We start from the raw sequence: 26,246 nt of genomic DNA on the forward strand, positions 1-26,246 counted from the left end.
GAATGTGACTGTAGTGGGTAATCTTAATTTACCAAATGTCAATTGGAAAGGTAAAGGAAACAACAGGAAGCATGATCAACAAATTTCAAATAAGTTAGTCTGGGAAGGACAGCTGAATCAGAAAGTGATGGACCCAACTAGAGGGAAGAATATTCTGAATGTGGTGCTGGTAAAATCAGATGAGCTCTATAGAGAAACTGAAGTAATACGGTACATGGTATTAGTGATCACAAAACTGTTTTCATCGTAGCTAAAAATAAATGTGCTAGATACGAAGGTTGTACAAGTAAGACTATTAGGCAGTACCATACAGTTGATAAGAGAGGCATGGGGACATTTAAAAAAGCAATACTGATCAATGGAAAATGTACACGGACTGTGGGATGGGTTTAACCCTTTGTTACCCATACCTACCATTTGGCAACAATTACTTTTACCCTTTACAGAAACGATATTATACTGAACACTGTACTATTTTAGCCCATATTAGCCACTTGGATATATTTTCTTCGAAATAATTGTGTTTCTGAAGTTGGCAACACTGTTAGAGCTCCATGCCTTCTGTTTAAGTCTCAACAGCTGCTTCAAACATGGAATCTGAATGGCGGGCTTCGTTTTCAACTGGGAGTAGAAAGTTGACTTGAAGCATGAGTCATTCAGTTGCCTGTGGTGCACGTTGGAGAGTGGACGTGTGACTATCGGTGCTAGTATATTACTCCGTGTGGTGCGAGTAGGTTCGGGTGTTCAGTGTTTCGTCTTACTTAGCTTCCTTGGGAGCGGTACGAGGTTTTGTATTACATGTCTTAAATTCTAACTCACTCCCCACATCATGGCGGAGTCGAGTGGGGGTCAGAGTATGGAGGAGGAGTCTGTAGAAGTTGATACTCGTGAGTACTCTATGGACAATACACTTGTGTTAAATGACCCAACCCCGTTGGATCGTAACCGTGATTCCTCTACTAAGGTTGATGTGTATGCTCTTAAACCTGAAACGCAGACATACGATGCTACCCATAAACGCCCCTATCTAGTATTTGTGGAGGCTATTGATGTAAGTAAGAAATTGGGCAGTATACATCCCATGGCTTTGGGAAAACATTTTTATGACCGTCAATTTTCAGGTGTTACTCAAATTGCTCGGCGAGGTCGCCATAGGATCCAAATTGAGTTTCAGACAAGCACAAAAGCTAATAACTTTCTCACCAATCCTATCTTAAAGGAAAAAAAAACTTAAAGCGTTTATTCCTTCCGCGTCACTGTATAAGACCGGAGTTATTCGAGGGGTTGATAAAGATTTGTCCGTAGAGGAAATTTGTCAGGTTGCTGAATCGACCGCCCCTATCGTTGGTGCTCAGAGAATGAACCGCCGCTCCGTTCAGGATGGCCGGGTCAGTTATATTCCAACTGGCACCATTAAACTCACATTTCGTAGCCAGACTTTACCTGCCTTCGTCTCCATTTATCGGGTTCGAACCCAGGTCGACCCGTTTGTCTTTCAACCGACTATCTGTCGGCGATGCCAACGATATGGCCATACCAGAAAAAACTGTAGGGCTCAACTCCCTCGCTGTGCCAATTGCGCACAAGATCATGAAACTACAGTATGTAAGAATCCTACCAGACTTTGTCTCAATTGTTCCGGGGAGCATTCTGTGGGATCTCTACAATGCCCAGAACATAAACGACAACAGGCTATGAAAAAACAGCAGGCTTTGGAAGTTTCTCCTTTATCCTCCGAGTCCTTTTTTACCCCAGTGTCCAATAGATTCAGCCCCCTTTTGACCCTACAACAATTTCCTCCACTCCAGAAATCTGCGCCGGTTCTACAGCATCAGCAGCCCAGAAAACGTAAATTTACGGCGGTTGTCTCATCCCCCACTCCGAGTCCGGATAGGTCCCCAGGGTATGATGTCCAGGGATATCGGGAACTCCTCAAAATACCTCCCTCGGCTACGACTGCCATTTCTTCCACTGCCTCTGTATCCGGGACGAGCGCTCCCTCTCCTTCCCAGCAGGCTGTGTCGCCTGCGACCGTAAAGCCAGAAACATCCCGGGCTTCGAACCCGGTTTCGAAATTAATTCCAGCTATTTCCGATAAACTTGGGGCGTATGCTAAGGCAGCTGAGCACGATGCTACATGGTCAAAAAGGCTTCTTACTCTACAGGAGGAAGTTGTGGCTCTTTTACGCAACCTCGAATCTTCTATTGCTTCACAGAATAGGTCTACCAGGAATGCCGGTAGTAATGTAACCAAATAACACGTATTCCCTCTGATAATGGTTGTCTATCTACCTCATATACCGTACTATTCATTCCCAATTTCGCGGTACCACAATATAGACGTGTTTGATTCTCGATATCTAACCGTAGTTACCTTATCCATTTCTTTTCTCTCTCCCACCCGGTCTAGTAGTTTCGATACCTTTCTTTCTCCCCTCGGTGTTGACCCGGTCTGTTTGTGATTAGTAGAAAGTCGCCAAGTATCGGTCGCTTTGGCGTGAAGATTAGTCCCCTTGTGTCCTTGTGTTTTTCCTGTGTAGTCGTGTTGTTTCATTCCTTAATTTCCCACTTTTGTTACACTTTTGACTCTATTTGTCCACCTCCTCCATACTTTGGTTTCTTTGTTCGGTTACGTGACTGGGTATACCGCTCTCAAGCGAAGCCCATTAAATAATGTAGACAAGACAAGACAAGCATGAGTCATTAAATAATATTAAATACATGTCAGTAAATGGCTCTAAATTATATTTTTACTATGAATGAAGTCATATCCCTAATGTATTTTACTGTAATTGGTTCCTAAAATAATTATTGCCATATGGCAACCACGGTCATTAGAGGTTCGGTAGTACACATTTGTTTACTCCTGGATTTTCATACCCTTATCTCATATGATTCAAGTTTCTTGATGAATGTACTATGTACTGTACTGTATTATTATTTCTTATTAGTACAGATAGGTCATTCATATTAAAACTAAAGTTACGAGTTATTTTCTAACGTAGGCACATAACCTAAAAAGAGATGTTTTCTTGGTAGGAACCCCACCTCCTACTGTCATACGAAGATTTGGACTTTATCCTGAACAAGGCAGTAATTCCTGATGGGGATTTATCAGATATTGATATTGATGACGATGACGATGATCCTAAAACAGTAGAACAGAATATTGTTCGCAGGGGCGTTACAACTGATGAACCACCAAATACAGTAGATATGACTGCACTGAGTCACTGACTCATAGGCCCAATGTTCCTGCAGTAGATAATTCTGCTGTAATAGACATTTCTGGTACCAACGGTTCACCAACACAACTGCAGCAAACATCCAGAGACACAGCATTAACATCAACTGACAAAATTAAAGTTTATCCAAAGTGGAGAAAAGTCATTTTGATTCTCCTGGCACTTTCATTGTTGAAATTGCAGACTATGATTGCGAATTCACTCACAACTGCTGAAAAGTCACAAATTCGGAAAGGAGGTAAACCGAGCTCAGAGTTGCACCCTACTGTGAAAAGAAGGCGAAAAGTAGCCATGCCATTTTCTGATGTGAGGTTTGATGGTTTGTGCCACTGGCCAGTTTATATTCCAAAAAGCAGAAGTGTAGGAACTGTAAAGTGGGTTTCACCAGGGTGATGTGTAAGAAGTGCAGGGTTGGCTTATGCTTGGATGCGAATAATGACCGCTTCTTGCCATTTCACAATCATTAGTTAAAATTCAGAAGAACTAGGCCCACATCATATTTAGTATTCAATTATAATTGCAATTTTTTCACTGTTTTACTATATTAAGTGATGTGTTTATTGTGTTGTAATCAACTGTAATTTTAATTTTAACTTTTTCACTGTTTTACTATATCAATTGATGAGTTTATTGTGATGTATACCAATTGTGCAATAAGAATATGACATTTTGTGAGTGTCTATTACTTTGACACCATGCCCCAAAGTTGCCATACGGTTATAATAATTACTTCAATAATTACAATGGGAATTTCTTTAAGAATGGCCATATTATCTTATTTGAAAGCCAAATAACACAGTAAGAACAGTGAAATATTTTTTTGTAAAGAAAAATAATTCAGGATAGAAAGGGTTAAGGCAATTTCTGAGAAATTTAAAAACAGCTATGCACCTTTAAGGGTGGTAAGGAATGGTAAAGACCCACTATATTATAACAGAGAAGTAAACAGACTAAGGAGAAGTTGCAGGCTGGAAAGAAATAGAGTTAGAAATGGTTATGGAAGTAAGGAGAAATTGAAGGAACTTACTAGGAAATTGAATCTAGCAAAGAAGTCAGCTAAGATTAATATGATGGCAAGCATAACTGTCATTCATACAAATTTTAATGAAAAATGGAAGATGATGTATAGGTATGTTAAATCAGAAACAGGTTCCAAGCAGCACATTCCAAGAATACTGTAAGTAATGAATAAGGGGAGTGTGTATGTGAGGATCTACAGAAGGCAGAAGTTTACTTGTGACAACAAAGACATTTACAATAAGATACAAAAGTTGAAAACTAGAAAAGCAGCTGGAATTAATTAGATTTCTGGGGATATAACAGACAATGGGTTGGGACATAGTACCATTTATGAAACTCTTATTTGATTACTGTTTACATGAAGGAGCTATACCAAATGATTGGAGAGTTGCTGTAGTAGCCCCTGTGTATAAAGGAAAGGATGATAAACATAAAGCCAAAAATTATAGACCAGTCAGTTTGACACGTGTTGCATGTAAGCTTTGGGATTCTTTCTGATTTTATTAGACATGCTTGTGAAATTAAAAACTGGTTCGAAAGAAGACAGTTTGGATTTAGGTAAAGTTATTCTACTGAAGCTCAACTTGTAGGATTCCAGCAAAATAGAGCAGATAATTTAGATTCAGGAGGTCAAATGGAGTGTATCGCGATTGACTTTTACGCAGGTGTGATAATATTCTGGATGTGGTACTGATAAAACCAGATGAGCTCGATAGAGAAACCGAAGTAATAGATGGTATTAGTGATCACGAAGCTGTTTTTGTGGTAATTAAAAATAAATGTGAAAGAAAGGAAGAGATTAAAATTAGGACTGTTAGGCAGTACCATATGGCTGATAAAACAGGCATGAGGGAGTTTTTAATAAGCAACTATGGTCGGTGGAAAACGGTAAATAAAAATGTAAACAGACTCTGGGATGGGTTTAAAGCAATTGTTGAGGAATGTGAAAATAGGTATGTACCTTTAAAGGTGGTAAGGAATGGTAAAGATCCACTATATTATAACAGGATAGTAAAGAGACTAAGAAGGAGGTGCAGGTTGGAAAGAAATAGAGTTAGAAATGGCTGTGGAAGTACGGAGAAATTGAAGGAACGAGGATCGAGATGGTGGTGCTGTTAACATGTGATTCAGAGGGAGTCGTCACACTATTCATTTCTATTCGTCCTGTCTAAGATATTGTAGTCGGTCTTGGTTGCAATCTCCATGTGGCTTGTGCTTCGTGGTAGGCATTTGTTAAAGATGGCGGTTTATTGATGTGCGTATTTTGTTTGTGACAACAGATGAGAGGTTATGTGTATGTTTATGTGAAGTTAAGGTGAAATAAATAAGTTTACCAACTGACAGCATTTTGTGTGCGTTTTTGTGGATACATCAACCTACCTAAGGCATTTGATAGGGTAGTCATGGGAGACTACTGGCAAAAATGAGTGCAATTAGACAAGACAAAAGAGTGATTGAATGGGTGGCTATATTTCTATAAAGTATTATTGGACCTTTATGTTTACTAATATGTATAAATGATATGAGTAAAGTTCGTCTCCATGCCTAATTGCTATCGTGCTGGCCTTTGGTCACAGGAGTCCCGTGCTTGATTTCCAGCAGGGTCGTGAATATTTACCATAATTGGTTAATTCCGCTGGCACGGGGCTGGGGTAAGCGTCATCTTCATAATTTCATCTTCATCACAATGAGCATGTTGCCTACGGGAGTCAAATCAATTCCTGTATCTGGCGAGCCGAACTTGTCCTCGGACACTCGCGGTACTAAAAGCCATACGCCATTTCATTTCACATGAGTAAAGAACTAGAATCAGAAATAATGCTTTTTGCAGATGATGTTATGCTGTATAGAATAGTAAATAAGTTACATGATTGTGAGTGACTGCAAAATGACCTCGACAATGTTGTGAGATGGACAGAAGAAAATGGTGTGATGATAAATGAGGTTAAAAGTTAGGTTGTGAGTTTCACAAATAGGAAAAGTCCTCTCAGGTTTAATTACTGCATTGATGGGGTGAACGTTCCTTATGGAGATCACTGTAAGTACCCAGGTGTTAATATAAGGAAAGATCTTCATTTGGGTAATCACATTTAAGGGATTGTAAATAAATGGTAGAGATTTTTGCACATGGCTATGAGGGTATTCAGAGGCTATGGTAAGGATGTAAAGGAGAGGGCATATAAGTCTCTGGTAAGACACCAATTAGAGTTTGTTGCCAATGTATGGGACCATCACCAGGATAACTAGATTCGAGAATTGGAAATAGAAAGGAAAATAAAAGCAGCTCGATTTTTTCTGGTGATTTCTGACAAAAGAATAGTGTTAAAAATTGCTGCAAAGTTTTGGCTGGTAAGACTTGCGAGAAAGGAGATGAGCTGCTCAAATAAGTTTTATTTTCTGAGCTGTCAGTGGAGAGATGGTGTGGAATGACATTAGTAGACAAAAGTAGGAAAGATCACAATATGAAGGTAAAATTGTAATTCAAGAGGACAAATTGGGCAAATATTCGAATGTTATTCCCATACTTGGCATGACATTAATGGTTTGAGTACCAAGAAGCATCCCTTTGATAGTTTTCAGGATTTTCCCAGATGTCCGAACAGAATTTTTCATCTCTGTTTTGATTTGGAACTTGATCTTCTGTTCCTTTACTTTTTGTCAGCAGAGATCTATAGAATTATTATTATTATTATTATTATTATTATTATTATTATTATTATTATTATTATTATTCAATCAATACTGATCTGCATTTAGGGTAGTCGCCCAGGTGGCAGATTCCCTATCTGTTGCTTTCCTAGCCTTTTCCTAAATGATTTCAAAGAAATTGGAAATTTATTGAACGTCTCCCTTGGTAAGTTATTCCAATCGCTAATTCCCCTTCCTATAAATGAATATTTGCCCCAGTCTGTCCTCTTGAATTCCAACTTTATCTTCATATTGTGATCTTTCCTACTTTTATAAATGCCATTCAAACTTATTTGTCTACTAATGTCATTCCACGCCAACTCTCCGCTGACAGCTCGGAACATACCACTTAATGATATAGATGTTGATTCCCGTAGGGAATCTGAAAAATTTGTCCTGAATGAGCAAATTTATAATACCAATATAAATGGTCCGTTATTGGACATTATAAATTTTCCAGCTAGCTCATTCTTGGTTGCCAGCGTTTCGCCCTCGTGTGCTAGGGTGGGCTCATCAGTTGGTACCTAGCACACCTACCAATACGCTGGCTAGTGCATACCGTGGAGGCCACTGCGTAGGCTAACTGGAGCCACCGGCAGTGCCAATGCACTAAGAGACTTTGTCTCATCACTAAAAATTGATGCCTGCTTGGCCATCAGATGATATAGATGTTGATTCCCGTAGGGAATCTGAAATATTTGTCCTGAATGAGCAAATTTATAATACCAATATAAATGGTCCGTTATTGGACATTATAAATTTTCCAGCTAGCTCATTCTTGGTTGCCAGCATTTCACCCTCGTGTGCTAGGGTGGGCTCATCAGTTGGTACCTAGAGGGCGAAACGCTGGCAACCAAAAATGAGCTAGCTGGAAAATTTATAATGTCCAATAACGGACCATTTATATTGGTATTACATACCACTTAGTCGAGCAGCTCTTCTTCTTTCTTTCAATTCTTCCCAACCCAAACTTTGCAACATTTTTGTAACGCTACTCTTTTGTCGGAAATCACCCAGAACAAATCGAGCGTTTTTTTTGGGATTTTTTCCAGTTCTTGAATCAGGTAATCCTGGTGAGGGTCCCATACACTGGAACCATACTCTAGTTGGGGTCTTACCAGAGACTTATATGCCCTCTCCTTTACATCGTTACTACAACCCCTAAACACCCTCATAACCATGTGCAGAGATCTGTACCCTTTATTTACAATCCCATTTATGTGATTACCCCAATGAAGATCTTTCCTTATATTAACACCTAGATAGTTACAATGATCCCCAAAAGGAACTTTCACCCCATCAACGCAGTAATTAAAACTGAGAGGACTTTTCCTATTTGTGAAACTCACAACCTGACTTTTAACTCCGTTTATCATCATACCATTGCCTGCTGTCCATCTCACAACATTTTCGAGGTCACGCTGAAGTTGCTCACAATCTTGTAACTTATTTATCACTCTATAGAGAATAACATCATCCGCAAAAAGCCTTACCTCCGATTCCACTCCTTTACTCATACCATTTATATATATAAGAAAACATTAAGGTCCGATAATACTGCCTTGATGAATTCCCCTCTTAATTATTACAGGGTCAGATAAAGCTTCACCTACCCTAATTCTCTGAGATCTATTTTCTAGAAATATAGCAACCCATTCAGTCACTCTTTTGTCTAGTCCAATTGCACTCATTTTTGCCAGTAGTCTCCCATGATCCACCCTATCAAATGCTTTAGACAGGTCAATCGCGATACAGTCCATTTGACCTCCAGAATCCAAGATATCTGCTATATCTTGCTGGAATCCTACAAGTTGAGCTTCAGTGGAATAACCTTTCCTAAAACCGAATTGCCTTCTATCGAACCAGTTATTAATTTCGCAAACATGTCTAATATAATCAGAAAGAATGCCTTCCCAAAGCTTACATACAATGCATGTCAAACTTACTGGCCTGTAATTTTCAGCTTTATGTCTATCACCCTTTCCTTTATACACAGGGGCGACTATAGCAACTCTCCATTCATCTGGTATAGCTCCTCCGACCAAACAATAATCAAATAAGTACTTCAGATATGGTACTATATCCCAACCCATTGTCTTTAGTATATCCCCAGAAATCTGATCAATTCCAGCCGCTTTTCTAGTTTTCAACTTTTGTATCTTATTGTAAATGTCATTGTTATCATATGTAAATTTTATTACTTCTTTGGCTTTAGTCTCCTCCTCTATCTCGACATTTTCCTTGTAACCAACAATCTTTACATACTGCTGACTGAATACTTCTGCCTTTTGAAGATCCTCACATACACACTCCCCTTGTTCATTAATTATTCCTGGAATGTCCTTCTTGGAACCTGTTTCTGCCTTAAAATACCTATACATACCCTTCCATTTTTCACTAAAATTCATATGACTGCCAATTATGCTTGCCATCATGTTATCCTTAGCTGCCTTCTTTGCTAGATTCAATTTTCTAGTAAGTTCCTTCAATTTCTCCTTACTTCCACAGCCATTTCTAACTCTATTTCTTTCCAGTCTGCACCTCCTTCTTAGTCTCTTTATTTCTCTATTATAATAAGGTGGGTCTTTACCATTCCTTACCACCCTTATGGTACAAACCTGTTTTCGCATTCCTCAACAATTTCTTTAAACCCATCCCAGAGTCTGTTTACATTTTTATTTACCGTTTTCCACCGATCATAATTACTTTTTAGAAACTGCCTCATGCCTGCTTTATCAGCCATATGGTACTGCCTAACAGTCCTACTTTTAAGACCTTCCTTTCTATCACATTTATTTTTAACTACCACAAAAACAGCTTCATGATCACTAATACCATCTATTACTTCAGTTTCCCTATAGAGCTCATCTGGTTTTATCAGCACGACATCCAGGATATTTTTCCCTCTGGTTGGTTCCATCACTTTCTGAATCAGCTGTCCTTCCCATATTAACTTATTTGCCATTTGTTGGTCATGCTTCCTGTCGTTCGCATCTTGACATCTTAGCTTATAAGGGAAGGAGGCAGATTTTTCTTTGCTTTTTACAGAAGTAGAGCGAAACAGAAAAAATGTGCATTTGGGTCCATTAAACTGTTCCGATGAAGGGATTGAAGAAATACTGACATTTCGTGTTGAACGTCAATGGAATCAGACACAAAACACTTCTAAAGTGAACTGCACTAGTCTCTAACTTGGGTTGAAAAATTTAGGAACTCAAACAAGATTTTGCAGCCGAATGTTAATGAATTAAATCCGTTTACTTCCTAATATCGCTTGCACTTGTGAAATTAAGCGCACACAATTCAAAGGTAATTAGTGCTTTAAATGTTTGGGGAATTGAGGAAGGAAATACTCGTCGGGTCCTCTAGAAATTCAAGATCACTTTGATTCTATTTACAGTCATTTGGAGAGTTTGTTCATTGAAATGAATGCTGCTAGGTGTCATAGGAATGTTATTCACACTGAGTTAAATGACAATCACTTCAACTGGGTGTGAGAATTTAAATGCCTAACATGTGAAATCAGTCCCGTTCACACACACCTCTACATTTATATATGACACTGTTAGAATGCAAACTATTGAGGGAAATTAGTTCCATTCGCTCGCAAGATTGTTTTGAAGACGTAGAATAAGATTGTTAACTCAATCTCCAGTGAACGTGGGAACACAAGAGAGGCATTGGAAGACCCCAGAAGAGATGGCTCGATGACACAAAGCTGTTGGCTGGAACACGCTGGTTCCAAGTGGCTCAAGACCGAAGACGATGGAAACATATGGAAGAGGCGTATGTCCAGCAGTGGACCGAAATAGGCTAGAAAAGAAGAAGAAGAACTCAATCTCTGAACAGTGAAAATCGGTTTCGTTCACACAATATCCTGAGTTCACAAATAATGTGAAACTATTTCACGCGAAGACTAGCACTGTCAAGTTAGGAAAGTTACTAGAATTTCAAAGTCCCATTCGTGGAAACTCTTAAGCATCGATTCACAGTTTATGAACGTAAGAATTGTAAGTTCTGATACACAAGATTTTAGTCACCTGAAAATTTTCAAAGTATCATACTCGCTAACTACACGACGAAGTCCATAGACAGAGAAATATTATGTTTTCTCACCATTATTTTTGCTGAGTATCGAAGACTTCTACTGCATAATTTTGACATATCGTAGCAATGACAACCCCCAGCAATCAACTGTACAGGTTCGACTGTGGGACAAGGCTCATTTGTGTCCGATTCTCGCTGTTTACCAGTCGCAGATACTGCAGCTGTTTCATTCCTCTCAATAACTTTCTTAATCCGTGGTGGATTTGAATAAAACTTGGTAGTATTGGAGGTATTACTCTCATATTTGTATCATAATTAATACACGAGTTATTAAGGGTAGAAGGTATTGAAAGTTCAGTGAATGATGTAACTTAGCCTTGGCGAGTTGAAGCTGGCTCCTACATCACTCGCCACACGTTCGCTGTAGCTGGCTGCTCGCTGGTGTGCGGCGCGTATTTTTAAGTTTGAAATACTTCAAAACCAATTCTAGACCAGCATTTCTGGTACAATATATTTTCCTACCTCGAACAATTTTCAAGAAAAGTTGCTTCTCTGTGTCTTGACAAAAGTTTTTTTCTGATGAAACCCAAAACAACAAGTAAACTTAGTCTCAAGGAAAGGAGAATACTTGTAGAAGGAGATACACAATGGTGCAAATTACAGAAGAAACCATAAGACCATAGCGCGGGACAGGTACTCGATGTTCGATGCCGATTCCTCCATCCAAGAGTTTGTATGTCAGGGGAATGGAAAACAACAACTTTACCTAGTGGGAATTGGAAAAGAAAATTAACAGGACGAGTTTTGCATAAGTGAGAAAGCAATGCCAAGTTCATAACTGGGCCTGTGGTCACTGCACTGGGTGCTTCAGACACATACTCTGTAGTATGTTGTGTTTTCGCATCTGACAGGTGCATTTATATGGAAAATAAAGTGAATGTTAAATCACAATACCTATGAATATTGCTCTGCGTTTCATCATAATAAATGTTCGAGATCAGCTCTTTCCACTTACACATATGCGCGCGCACTTAGGGAAAGAGAGAGAGAGTGTGTGTGTGTGTTTGCGCACGTGCGTCTGTGTGTCTGACCTGCTCCCGTTATGCACTCCTTGTAACCTGAGCAATGAACAGTTGTGGGTAGCCGTTTCGTGCTTCAGAATGAAAGCTCCTACAGCGAACTTGATAGGTTACTCTTTCTACTGCTGAGTATGTATCTGAAGCTCCCGGTACACATCTCCCTTGGGTGAAAGGGGAACCAATACCAGTACAGGACTTACCACATGTTGGGTGAACTCTTTGAGACGCTCCTTGGGCTTCACTCCTCTTCGATGCCGCACTAACATGTAGATGTTTCCTATCCTTGGACAGGACCATAGCAGTTTCTCCACCACTATTTTCCCCACAAAACCAGTGGCCCCTGTCACGAATACATCCTGTCCAGCGTAGAACTCTGGGATGGTTGTAGCAGGAAGAGTATCGTCCTGTAAAATTTCAAGATATGCTGTTTACAATATAGGCTATTTTCTTTCTTCCAATTGATCAACTACCTCAGCAAAACTCTCAAATAGAGGATCCCGCTAGATAAAGGATAAATGCATGTTATAATAGAGTGCTCCACATTCAGCAAAAGATATCGTAATTGCACCTGTGAAAACCGCTGTGTGATAATATTGTCGGAGAAATGCTGACTTGCAGCACATACATCATAAAGAGCGAGAATTCCTTGACATTACTTGTACAATATTGAACCTTACTGGCCAAAGTTCTAAGCTAAAATTTTTCACATAGCAGTTTTTGCAGATACAACGATGATATCCATTGTGTTATTTTGTTTTGCTAATAATACGTCTTGTTGAGAAGTACTTTTTTATTTTATGTTGTTAACACTGTCATAATTTCATAGTTAAGTAAATGAGGCATACAGGGTTAGACACGGTGTGCATTTAGTTAAATATGTGTGTTATTATGTTTTCATTGCTCCAGTGGCCGACTACTGCATGGAGCATGGTGCGCGCACTGCCATGTTGCTTCAGCATCACCCAGCCTTCAAGAGTTTTACCACCATCTCTGTAATTTAAACACAGTTGAACCAGGGGCAGTTCATGAGGTAGTGCTAGTGTGCCATGGCACCACCAATGTAACGAAGATATATATCCGCAATCTGCTTTACATCGCAATGACACAGATAGGTCTTATGGCGATGATGGGATAGGAAAGGGCTAGAAGTGTGAAGGAAGCGGCCATGGCCTTAATTAAGGTACAGCCCCAGCATTTGCCTGGTGGGAAAATGGGAAACCGTCCTCGGGGCTACCGACAGTGGGGTCCGAATTCACTATCTCCCGATTGCAAGTTTACAGTTGTGCACCCCTAACCGCATGGCCCACTCACACGGTAACAAAAAAGGAATATGTGACTCTTCTCCACTCAAAACCAGTTCTTATTAGATTTAAATTTCAAGGAAATGTATGCATATCTTATATTGTCTTCATTTGAACGAGCACACAAAGTGACATGCCCTCTGGTGGCTCTTGTCTGAGTGTGAGCCAGATCTCGCAGACATCGCTTCCTAACTTAAGACACTGTACAAAAGACTGTTTGGTCCCGTTTGCTTGAGTTTTATATGTGTTGTTAAGGGATGAGCGTGTGCCAGTGGTTGCATGATGCAATGCTTCAATTTCATCCGCCAGAGTGCAGCATGTACAAGCACTAGAAATACCACAGTCCAGTATATGGCGCATTACAAATATAATGATTTTGCCACTGTATCTGACGACTATTATATCTTTTAACAAGACATGCTTTGTTCTCTCATGTTAAAATGGACACCTAGTGACTTTTTTCAAAACTCATATAGCGACAGATATTTTTTTTCTCAATTTGTGATGTTGCTTACGATCTGGGATTTTTGCGCTGAATTTTGTTCAGTTTCTTTAATGAAAGTCGGCGACACACAGTGGCATAAGTTACAGGCCCATAAGACCCACCATGCGGGGGTAGGGTGGCCTCAGGGGCCCACAAACCCATTCTATAGGATATTTGAATACGCAATTTTTTAAATATTTCAAATTAAACCAGCAAGCGTGTCCTATGCCAAATTTAATTATGTAATGTAAATTTAATTTTCTAGATTTTGATACTGACATCTGAACATCACCTACTTACAGATGTGATGTGCACATTGCACATGACGATGCAGCTCTCTATTAGAGCACTGAATGTATGGATGTGATACAGAGTTGATGCAATTTGACGAATCCCCAAGCTGTGTATTAACTGACAGCTGAGCTGGTCTGGGACATACATATGCAAGCAAAAAAATACCAACACAGTGAACCTGATTGTCAGTTAGTGTTGCCAGGTCTCCCAAGGCATTTCCCTGTATTCATTGTAGGTTATAGGCTTCAAATAAGTCATCTCTCCCCATCAGTAGAAATCGAAATTCACACTTTATTGCACTGTACAATTCAAAGGGAAATCCCCGATCTGCATTTAGAGTCGGATGACAATTATAATTCACAGTAAGTTGTGATCAGTACAGTTCGTGACCTGGTGAACTGTACACAAGTTTGTGTTATGAGTTCAACTACCGGTAAATCTAGGTATTTAAGCGGTTTCAAGAACGCAAGAGAGAGCGTGAAAAGGAAGAATCTGTTGAAATTTGCAAAAATTTGATTGTTTCTTTAAAAGTGTAGGTGAAAATTCTTTGCCTTTTTCAAGTAGCAATAGTTCTATGTCTTGTGATAAATCCGTGCCCACTGTGTCGGCTGAAAGTTTAATTGAGAATGTAGCACAAAAGTCAGGGGAATGCAATGATGTGTCAGTGACATTTCAGGGAGTGGACTTTCATGTGCTAAAAATGTGAAAAATATATTATTGCTTATGTGGTAAAAGACATAAAAATATTTGATAAAAAGTTTTAAAATTTTGTCTTTAAATATGACACAAACCCTCGCATTCAAGAGGTAAATAAGTATAAAATTTTGTATTAAAGTATGGTGCTAGAAAATATGCTCTTTAAGGCAAATGGATATCTGTGTATGGAAAGTTACAGTATGGTATATTAATTTTTGATGTGACAAAGTATATATTATGATATTTAAAAATATGTTTTCTTTAAATATGACAAAATATGGCAAAAATACTAGTTTGTACTCATTAACTGAGGACATGGGTGCCGGCTTAAGTCGTTAGTCCACCCACTATGAAATCTAAATCCCCGATGTCTGTTTTAATATTCATAAAATAGTTTTTCTCCGACGATCCTGGATGGAGCTAGAGGCAAGCATTTCAATATGGTGTTTAAGTTGTTAGTCTAGAGAACATGGCGTGTGGTATCAAAGCTCTTTGTTATGGCCAACCATGATGTTTCCTTGCAGGTACATTCAGCTGTTAATCATGTGAAACTTAGAGTGGCTTATTTTCACAGCCGTTTAATGTTTTCTCGAAGGAAAGAACTCTTATTGAATGTAAAGAGGATTTAAACTTAAACAAAGTGTTGCCTCCTGGACTGAAGTTGGTAAAAAAAAGAATCACATTTTGTCCCTGCTCAAGTTTATGACTCCAGAAAATTTAGAGTGGTTGAGGAGAGTTGTAGATGGTGTGCCTTCCGATGACTTTAATGACTTAGAAGAATATGTAAGTGACAGTGGAGACAATGAATCAATATCTTAATGAACACTGCATCTGTATGGTCTAAGATGTACCAACATATTTCTCTATAATGTTTAAAAATCAAGTTTAGTAATTCGTTTTTTCATGCACTGAAAAAAGAAGTAAATATTTATTTTTCGTGAATGTCCTACTGCAGAAGTGTATTTTGTTATGATTTAAACTTTTTAGATAAACTATGCAGTTAAGAGTTAGAGCAAACACTCATTAACTCGGAAACTTAGGTTTGAAATATGTCGTTGGACTAACGACTTAAGACGTGTCTTTTGTGAATAAATATATGTACTAGATAAACAATATTTTGAGTTAAAGTAAATACCTACTAACCCTAGGAAAGAATTATACTTGTAATATAACTTCAAAATAATAGCCGATATACTGTATATGTGTGTTTGATTGGCAGAAATTCTAAAACTTTCATCGTGTTTTTCTCAGAAATTCATTTTCTGACTTAAGTCGTTAGTCCACCCATGTCCTCAATAACACGCTGGAATATTACTTGTTAGAAGTAGTCTCAAAATTGCAGTGAACAACAAAGGTCATCTCCAAATTGTCCATCACAAATGCAAACTGATTGTCTTTAAAGAACGCCTTGTACTGCGAAAGGGATCACTCCACATCACATGATGTCAGATGGTCCATAGTTAAAGCAAGGAATGTCACCAACATGAACACCCTCCAGTACTTCAGCACCTTTACACATTTTTTAAAACCCTCTGTTTTCCAGAACACATATTGATTTTTGACATTTAAAAGTCCCTGTATCTATGAAGCCGAGAGTGAATCTAATTTATTTTCAACAGTATGCACTTTCTTCACTGCTTCGGACAACAGGTTAATGGATTTTTCAAATCTATATATATAAAATAACTTGTCCTGACTGACTGACTGATTCATCATCGCTGAGCCAAAACTACTGGACATAAAGAAATGAAATTTTGGGGATATATTCATATTAAGATGTAGGTGCTTGCTAAGAGAGGATTTTTGGATATTCAGTCGCAAAGGGGGTGAAAAGGGCGGTGACATTTTAAAATGAGTGTATCTATATCTCAAAACTTTAAAAGTTTACAGATGCAAAAATTGGTATTTAGAATCTTCTTTAATAAAAGGAAACACGTATTTTTTTTGTTTTCAGTAAATCCCAATAGGACGGGTAAAAAGGGTGAAAAAGGGGTTGAATGCCTTTAATCAGGATACCGGTACTTATATCTCAGAAACTGAAGATATTGCAGACCTGAAAATTGGTACTTTTGATCCCTTTTAAAAATAAAGAAACACGTATTTTTTGTTTTTGGAAAATCCAATTAATGGGAGGGTGAAAAGGGGGTGAATTTTTAAAATGAGTGCATCTATATTTCAAAACTTTTAAAGTTTACAGATGTAAAAATTGGTATTTAGAATCTTCATTAAAAATAAAGAAATACCGGTACGTATTTTTTTGTTTTCGGAAAATCCCAATAGGAGGGGTGAAAAGGGGTGTAAAAGGGGTTGAATGCCTTTAATGAGGATACTTATATCTCAGAAACTGAAGATATTACAGACCTGAAAATTGGTGTTTGGGATCTCTTTTAAAAATAAAGAAACACGTACTTTTTGTTTTTGGAAAATCCAATTAATGGGGGGTGAAAAGGGGGTGAATTTTTAAATGAGTGTATCTATATCTCAAAACTTTAAAAGTTTACAGATGTAAAAATTGGTATTTAGAATCCCTTAAAATAAAGAAACACGTATTTTTTTGTTTTCGGAAAATCCCAATAGGAAGAGTGGAAAAGGGTGAAAAATGGGTTGAATGCCTTTAATGAGGCTACTTATATTTCAGAACCTGAAGATATTACAGACCTGAAAATTGGTATTTGGGATCTACTTTAAAAATAAAGAAAGGGATATTTTTCATTTTTGGAAAATCCAAATAATGGGGGGTGAAAAGGGGGGTGAATTTTTAAAACGAGTGTGTCTACATCTTAAAACTTTAAAAGTGTACAGATGTAAAAATTGGTATTTAGAATCTCCTTTAAAAATAAAGGAACACGTATTTTTTTCTGTAAATCCCAATAGGAGGGGTGTAACAGGATGAATAATGGGTTGAATGCCTTTAATGAGGATACATATATCTCAGAAAGTGAAGATATTACAGAACTGAAAATTTGTATATGGGATATCCTTTAAAAATAAAGACATACGTATATTTTTCTTTTTGGAAAATCCAATTAATGGCGGTTAAACAGGAGTGACAAATTGGGGTGAATTTTTTGAAAGACTATATCTACAGAATATCTGAGAAACGTAAAATGTTACAGACGTAAAAAGTGGGTATTTGGAATCTCCTGTAAATGTAAAGAAACATAGGTGATTTGTTTTCCGAAACTCCACTTAAGGGGAACTAAAAAGGGGTGAAATTTTAAAATGAGAATTTCTGCAGTATATCTCAAAAAACTTAAGATGTTACAGAAGTGAAAAATGGTATTTTTATCTCTATTAAAAAAAAAGAAACGTGTATTTTTAGTTTTCGGAAATAACACTTGGGCGGATTGGGGGGGGGGGCTAAAATGACTGAAAATGGTGTTGAATTCTTTTAATTAGGCTACTGATATCTCAAAAATGAAGATGTTACAGACGTAAAATTTGATATTTGGAATCTGCTTTAAAAGTACAGAAACACGTATTCTCGGAAAATCCAATGAGGGGGGGGGGGGGTGAAACAATTGAAAAAATAATTGACTTAATTGTATGAGAATACATACATCTAATAAAAACTAGTTACAGACGTGAAAATTGGTATTTGGTTCTCCTTTAAAACAAAGAAAAACGCGTTTTGGGGGAAAACCATCTTGGGGGGCGGGAGTGAAAAGGAGTTGAATTCCTTTCATGAGGACACATAAATCAAAAACTGAAGAAGTTAGAGTTGTGATAATTGGTATTTAGAAGATCCTTTACTATTAAGGAAACAGGTATTCTTGTCGGAAAATTCACTTGCGGGGGGGGGGGGGGGGTGAGGAGTGTGAAAGGAAGTGAAAAAAAGTGAATTATATTTATGGGGATACTTATATCTCAAAACTGAAGGTAATAGACGTGAACATTGGTGTTTGGAATCTCCTTTAGACATTTTGGGGGGGGGGGGTATTAATAAACTTAACGGCGGTGGGGTGTAAAAGGAGGTGAGACCAATTGATTTTACTGTTCATAATGTACTTATAAGGAGCCTCCGTTGCTCAGGCGGCAGCGCGCCGGTCTCTCACAGCTGGGTTCCGTGGTTCAAATCCCAGTCACTCCATGTGACATTCATGCTGGACAAAACGGAGCCGGGACAGGGTTTTCTCCGGATACTCCGGTTTTCCCTGTCATCATTCATTCCAGGAACACTGTCCAATATAATTTCATTTCATTTGTCATTCATTAATCATTGCCCCAGAGGAGTGCGACAGGCTTCGGCAGCCGGCACAATTTCTATTGTCGCCGCTAGATGGGGACTTTATTCATTCCATTCCTGGCCCTGTCGAATGACTGGAAACAGGCTGTAGATTTTCGATGTACTTATTCTGATCACAAACCGATCATTTTTATTCTTTCCTGGGTTCGTTTTCAACAGCCATCTTCTCCTTCGGAGGACTTTTTAGATTGCAGTATTCTCCTGGCATATAAATAAAAATTTAAACACACTTGAAATCAACGATAGGAATGAGATTGAGCGTCAAATTGTTCACCTCTATAATAAGGTCAATAATGCATGGAAGTATGTCATTCGTATCGCCAGAAATCCCGCACACTTGCCTACGCGCGACAATGGTGCTGGTCACATTGTCAACAATGACAATGGCAGCAGATGTAATTTACCGCCAAGTAGCGGTCTTGCATCTTGATGTGGGGTCCAGAACATCTATAATAATAATAATAATAATAATAATAATAATAATAATAATAATAATAATAATAATAATAATAATAATAATAATAATAATAATAATAATAATAATAATATTCTGGACCGTCGTCAAATGCAGTCCGGCCGCGGGTTCAGTACCGTCAAGACACCCAAGACGACACCACGCCGGATTTCCTGAAGGATTTGATCCATATTAAAAATGCTTATAGGAAAAGAGGGTGAAGATTTAGGGACCCAACTGACCGGGTGGAATACCTGAACCTAGCCCGGGAAGTACGAAAACGATTGCTGGAAAGAAAGATTGAAAAATGGGAAGAAACTTGCCTTAATCTATTAGAAAACGAGTCAGATCGCGAATTTCGGCGGACTATATATCTAAAACAATAAGCATTCAATTATAAATTTCAGTACCGGTATAATACCGTAGTGAAGCACGGGTATCTTGCTAGTATGCCTATAGTTTTACTCAAGAAGCTTAGACTGGAAGATATAAACGCCAAATCATTTTTCAAAGAGCTATCTTTCAGTAACTCTTGAAGAATCTCAATTGACAACATGTCGTTTTTATCTAGTGCATTCAAAGCGGATGAAAAAATGTCAAAAGTGTCTACGTAGAATTCCCCATCGCATGACAGTAGGCAGAGGAGGAACCACAAGACCTGAAGTTTTCTCCTGAGGATGCTTTTACAAAGACTTTTTTCTATTAGACACACATTTATCCACATTAGGACACAGTTTCAAATAACCTGTGTAGACCATGAACTATGCAAGTTTTGTTTATCATTTTCGGAAAGTTTACAGAAAGACCTTCAGCTGATTTCTTAATGTTAGCAGCACTACCACTAAACAGAATAATACACCATCGTATTTTACACCTTTTGCCCAAAGTAAGAGCATGGCTTCATTAAACAACCTGGCTACGGTGACATGATTTGCAGCAAACATTCCTTTACATGCTAACAAATAAGAATGTTCACAACCAGTTTTGTTATTCTTCAACAAACCGACTACAACATTTGATACTTTACTGCCACTTAAATAAGCGGTTTCATCAATACTGCTAGAATTCTTTGTAAAGTTTCTTCTTAACAGATTGGGAATCTGGCGTTCATCTAATATGAGATTCTTTTGCAATCTTTTTCTTTTTTGGTATTAGATGGTTAGACGTAGGGTATTGTCAATTTATTATTGTGAATTATGTGCTAGGAGGGTTTTCTTCAAAAGTTTGGTTTCCTTATAATATCGTAAAACTTTGTGGTAAATTTGCAGGTGTTACGGTTCAGTAAAATATATTTTAATTAATAATCCTTAACTACTCTGTATTTATTTTAATTTTCACGGTTCTTATTTTCATTTCATGTTTCGGAATCGCTGTGTCCTCTAAATTAATTTACTCAGTTTGATAGATAATAGGGTCTTGTATGCTGAGTAAGGAATTTTTAATTCGCTACCGAGCCTTGTCATACCTGTTCATCAATATTTTTGTAAGTATGTAAATATGGTGATGTCATTTGTATTTGTCCTGGGTGACTTGAGAAGGCAAGCGAATTTGAGACTTAGGACTTATGGTGCTGACGGTTTATCGCCCTTCTCAGAGTATGATGATCGTGGTGTGTCATGCTGTGATCTGATATTTCCTGGTATGAAGGTGTTACGTGTGCCTTTTATTTTCTGTATCAGTGAGTCGATTTTGGTATGTACCGTACACTCTTGTACTATTTTTATTTTCATTTGGATACACCTCTTGACTGTTAATTTAATGTGATCTTCTGTTAAGTATTCAGGCTTAAGTTGCATTTTCTTGTTTGGTGTGGTAACACGTGCTACGTAATGTGACTTTTATCAGTACTAAAATTTAAAGGAAATGTACATGATGACATGATGAAGTGGATATTGACTCATTAACCCCCATTCTGTGACTATGGTCCTTTGAAGGGTCATGTGAGCAATGTTGCAAGCTAATGTACTAATAAAGCGTAATTATCATCCTAGTTTGGATACGATTGCAACCTTTAAAATTTAACCTCCCATTTGTTTTCTTTTCTGAAAATTAAGAATGTACCTAAGGTTTGTAACTTCAAGTTAATTTTGAATGTTAAATGAGGATATGGTCTAGTATATTCATTTCTGCTGAAGTTGTAAGTTTTTATGTGTGTAATACTTTAATTGGTAATGAAGGTCTAGTTTGTGTAATTTGATTTACCTGGAGGATATTTTCTCTTTTGTGCTGACCTGTCATACCTGCTGTGCTCAAATTGTTTGGAAGTAAACTGTGTATAAGAGTACTTTTGAGAATCGCAATGTGTGTGTACAGTATCCCCATTGGCATATGTTTCTTTGTAAATGAATTTCTGTCTTTACATTTTAAGTTATGTAAATTTTGCTATTATTTTCTTTAAAATGTAGGTTCACTTAAATTGTAATATGGACCAACGGGTGAACTCTTGAATTCTATTTCTAAAATTTTGGTACATTTTCTTTTCTAAATTTTGCTTACCCCGGAGACTGGTGGAGTCCTCAGCGAGAGAAGAGCGTGATAACTCTGCGGAGTTAGACGTCAATAAATTTTGAAAACTGATTACTTTAAATTCTGTAAATTTTAAGTTGTAAGAACACTACAGTTAGAAAGAATTATCAAGTGACTTCTCTTCAAGTCTCATTCATAACGTTGCTTCTTCGTATTTCAAACCTTTTGGGAGCTTCTCTTGTGTGGAGACTTTTTTCTTCCAGTGGTGTGTTATGTTCCAACTTGTTGCAGTTACGCCATACTGGGCGACATATGACTATCTCAGTTTCCAGTCAGTTCACTAAATGGGTGGGCTGGGCCAAAAGTTACCAGATTGCTATGTTTGGACTGCAAGACGGCGCTAGGCGGTGTTGGCCTACGGTCGGTGTCAACGGCCCTACATCGGTGTCAGCGACACCAGAGATCAAGATGGAATACTTCGATGCATAATGAACGTTCGAGTTGAGAACGGCATCAAGATGTTATTGTTGTGTCGTGTGCTCCTTCCTCCCCAAAATATAAAGTTTTCTTATTGAGCCCTTGTTCATTTTTAAGTGGGAGAGGATGTGACGAGTGCTGCAAGAGTTTGTATATTTGGCCTTCTTCAAGTAAATTTTGGATTACTAAAAATTGTATTAAATTTTATCGTCGAAATTTGTGGGACACACTGTATCGCACATGCCGATCTTTCTGGGATTTGCACAATCGAGATATTCCCAAGGACAAGACAACAAGCATCAAATAAAATATTTAAATTTGATTGGCTTAAATAAATCGATCTTGTGCCGTCATTGATCATTAATTTTGCGGGGCTGCTTCCGGTTGCACCATTCAACACGAAGTACCTTCGGGAAGCGTGTCGCAGGGTGGGAATTGTGTCTTCGGCATCCTGTAGAGCGACGGGTTTTCTGGGAGCTCTGGCTTCTCTTGGGGTAAGCAAATCTTAAATTTCGTAATGTAAAGTAACTTTATTTTATTCCTCTTTTTAATTTGTCACAGGAGTTTACCCGTCGATTTTTCTATCAGAAGTCAATTGTAATTTACAAATGGTGTAAAGAGATTTTACGTCCATTTTCACGTTGCCACGAGGCAAGCTTTTTCTAACAGTTTTGTAACTTAAATTAATTTTTCATTAAGCCTGACCTCAGCAACTCTGATTCGTTTTAACATGTCTTCCAATGACCTATATTTTGTTTCCTTTGTGAAGGTGGTCGCTACACGTTTACAGTGTTTTCCATGAAGACTAGCATCTGTAAGATTGTAAAAGTGGAACTTTTGTTTTCTATTTTGGGTTTTATGTTTATGGTAGTGTTTATTGTTTCATTTTTAGATGTTTTTATAATAAATAAGTATTTACGATAAGTAGATATTAACTAAATTATAATTTGTTCGAAGTTTCGGCCAAAAAAGTTGTTCGATCCACATCCTCGTAGGGTTCCTTGCGCTATCCACATTCTGCCGTTAGTTTACGCGCATTTCACCTTGTTTAATTTTGATTTCATGAGATGGTTTTAAGGGTTCTAAATTTGATTTAACGTTTCAAGTGTTTTTTAGAATTGTTTTATTTAAAGCCAAAGTTCCGCTACAAGATACATACCATTCACTCATATACAAATGCCAGATACATTCAAATTATATTTTGTTTACTTTTACCCAAAACTGTTGAAACGTATGAAAACATGTGGAACGGTATTCACCAGTTATGTAAAAACAATTTTAACCCTGATTGTATAATTTTAGACTTTAAATTAGCAGTTCTAACAAATGTAAGAAATGTTTCCCAAAGCGCGTCTTAAATGTTGCTGCTTTCATTTGGGACAGGTCTGGAACCGGATAACTGTAAACATCGGAATTTATTATTATGTCGTATGGCAGAAGGATACAAGTTTACAAACAATGATAAAACATATTTACAGCTATATACATATTTGACTAGTCTTAAAACATACAGAAAAAGACTTAGATCACACGATGTATTAGTGTCAGAGTTGAATGTTCAACATGCTTAACCATTTTACAGCTTCTTCAGTGGCCTCATGGATGTCCTGCATTGGTCCGTTGAAACGTGAATACATGAATAAAAAACAGAAGTATGACAATATCAAAAATATTTCTTTGGTTTACAGTGTTTGTGTCTAGATACTGTAGATGATGGGTTTGTTGAATTGCACAGCATAATTCCTGACAATCCCCAAATTAATGCTTTCGTCGAGTATGTATTCGAACACATCACTGATGACACCAATTTTCCACCAGTGTTATGGGCTAGTCGTCCTCCAAGCGATCCCCGAACGACAAATGTGGCTGAGTCTTTCCACAGATATTTTAAAAAACAATTTCATGAATCACATCCATCTGTTCATGTGCTGACTGAAATGCTTAAGGAATTCCATAGCGAAATATATACACCTTTATCACTTGTTTGTAGAAGAGAAAAGTTACGAAACATTTCAAACAGAAAAGCACATAGAACATGGATCTCTGGCAAATTTATTCAACTGGTACAATATCGTTACTACATTACACCAAAACGTTGGGACGCCGTTACCAACCACAACAGCTCTGAAGAAAATGAGTGCTACAACGAATCCTTTGGAGAATTCAGTGGACGCCACACTTCTAGTGTACGGTAAGCCTTAATGCTCATTTGTGCTAATGATATGTCAAATTTTGCGGTATTGTAACTATGCCTATTCGCGTAAATGCAACGTATTTTTGCGCAGAAGTGCTGTACCGTTCCCGAGCTAGTTTGTGGTATTCCGCTTGGTCAGCCGAGTCCCGAAGTCTATGCCATCTTCTCCTGTAAGCATTTTTCATTTTGAATAGATGTGTAATGAGATCTGGCGTACTGGCGGCTTGGTTGTCTGTGCTGGACTGAAACCGAGGACGGGAGGCACTCGTATTTATAACATGGCTGTCTTCCGTTCTCTGCGGAGTCCGCATATTTGCGCAACCTCCCGGATTATTATTATTATTATTATTAATCCGTGAGTTATGCCGTGCCGTATTCCCGCCACGTTGTTTGGGAGTACGGTTTTCGTTGTTGCGTCTAACATCTGAAATGGAATTTTGAGCACCACTTAGGATGTATTTATGGGCATTTCGCATCTTATTCGAAAGATGTTCAGTAGCCCGGTTAATATCATCCCGACTGTTTATGCCGAAAGGTTTTACATTTTTGATAAAAGCCAAGTGAACTTATTAATAAGATTTACTGCAGCTAATAGCCACTAATTAAAATGAATTATAGTGAAAATGAAAGGTTATTCACTTCATAAATCCAAGAGACCCCTGCCTCGTATTACACACTCAGCTTAGTATCGTTCACATTTCTGTCCACAAAGTTCACAGATGGACTCTAAGGCTGGTTCGTGGAAGGCTTTGGTTTTAGACACTCGAAAGTGAAATCCGTGCACTGAGAAGCGCGTAATCATATGCCGAAGATCATAATCGGACGCCTTCCAGTCTGAAGGTGCATGGCTTCAGTTGCATAGAATTTAGACCATATTTCTTTCTTCTTAGCCTGTAGCTCGGTTAGCAAGTCTTGGTAGGAGGCTGTGGATGTTGGGCACATCTGGAGTCTTACCTATATTCTCTATATAAAAGGATTCCCTGGCTAATTCATAACTTAGTATGGATGGGGCGTATAGAGACAAACACAAAACCTCCTTCCGAAAAGATGCCTTTGTTGTTTGTTTCTTTTAATTTTTTTTTGGTGAGATAAGACCAAATAATTTGTGTTCCGAATGTGGCGATAGGACTTATTTTACTATAAAAGATCTTCATAGCCGTGTCAATTGATAGTCTTCGTAGCAGTTTGATATTGCTCATCGCTTTTAATGCTGCTGTCCTCATCTTCATTGTATGTTTCGTGATAAAGCTTTCGTAGGTCTGCAAGGTTACACCAAGATAGTTGAAATTATTAACAATTTTAGGGAGACTTGTTCATAAGGCAGCTGGTCTGTGGCGGCAACTCTGCTACCCCTTCTGAATATCATATGAACCGTTTTGTCCATGTTTACCTGGAATTTGTTTCTTTTTTCTTCTCAGGACACCAACAGATCCCAGAATTTCTGTAAGTCTTCCAATCCTCTGTGGGAGGGGGCGGTAGAATAACACCCACGGTAACCACTGCCTGTCGTAAGAGGCAACTAAAAGGGCCCTAGGGGCTCTGAACTTGGGAGTGT

The 26,246-nt window shown here is 38.1% G+C and overlaps 1 protein-coding gene across 2 annotated transcripts in view; it reads right to left on the bottom strand.

Annotated features, from left to right (window-relative positions):
* The window catches only part of LOC136878965 (putative fatty acyl-CoA reductase CG5065), a 129,430-nt gene that overhangs the window by 67,834 nt on the left and 35,350 nt on the right, over positions 1–26,246 (bottom strand). For both annotated transcript variants that reach the window (XM_067152612.2, XM_068228891.1), the window contains exon 2: positions 12,280–12,483. In XM_067152612.2, the coding sequence (XP_067008713.2) occupies positions 12,280–12,483 (204 nt within the window). The remainder of the gene's footprint in view (positions 1–12,279; positions 12,484–26,246) is intronic.

The sequence above is a fragment of the Anabrus simplex genome, chromosome 8, assembly GCF_040414725.1.
Source record: "Anabrus simplex isolate iqAnaSimp1 chromosome 8, ASM4041472v1, whole genome shotgun sequence".
NCBI classification, from domain to species: Eukaryota; Metazoa; Arthropoda; class Insecta; order Orthoptera; family Tettigoniidae; genus Anabrus; species Anabrus simplex.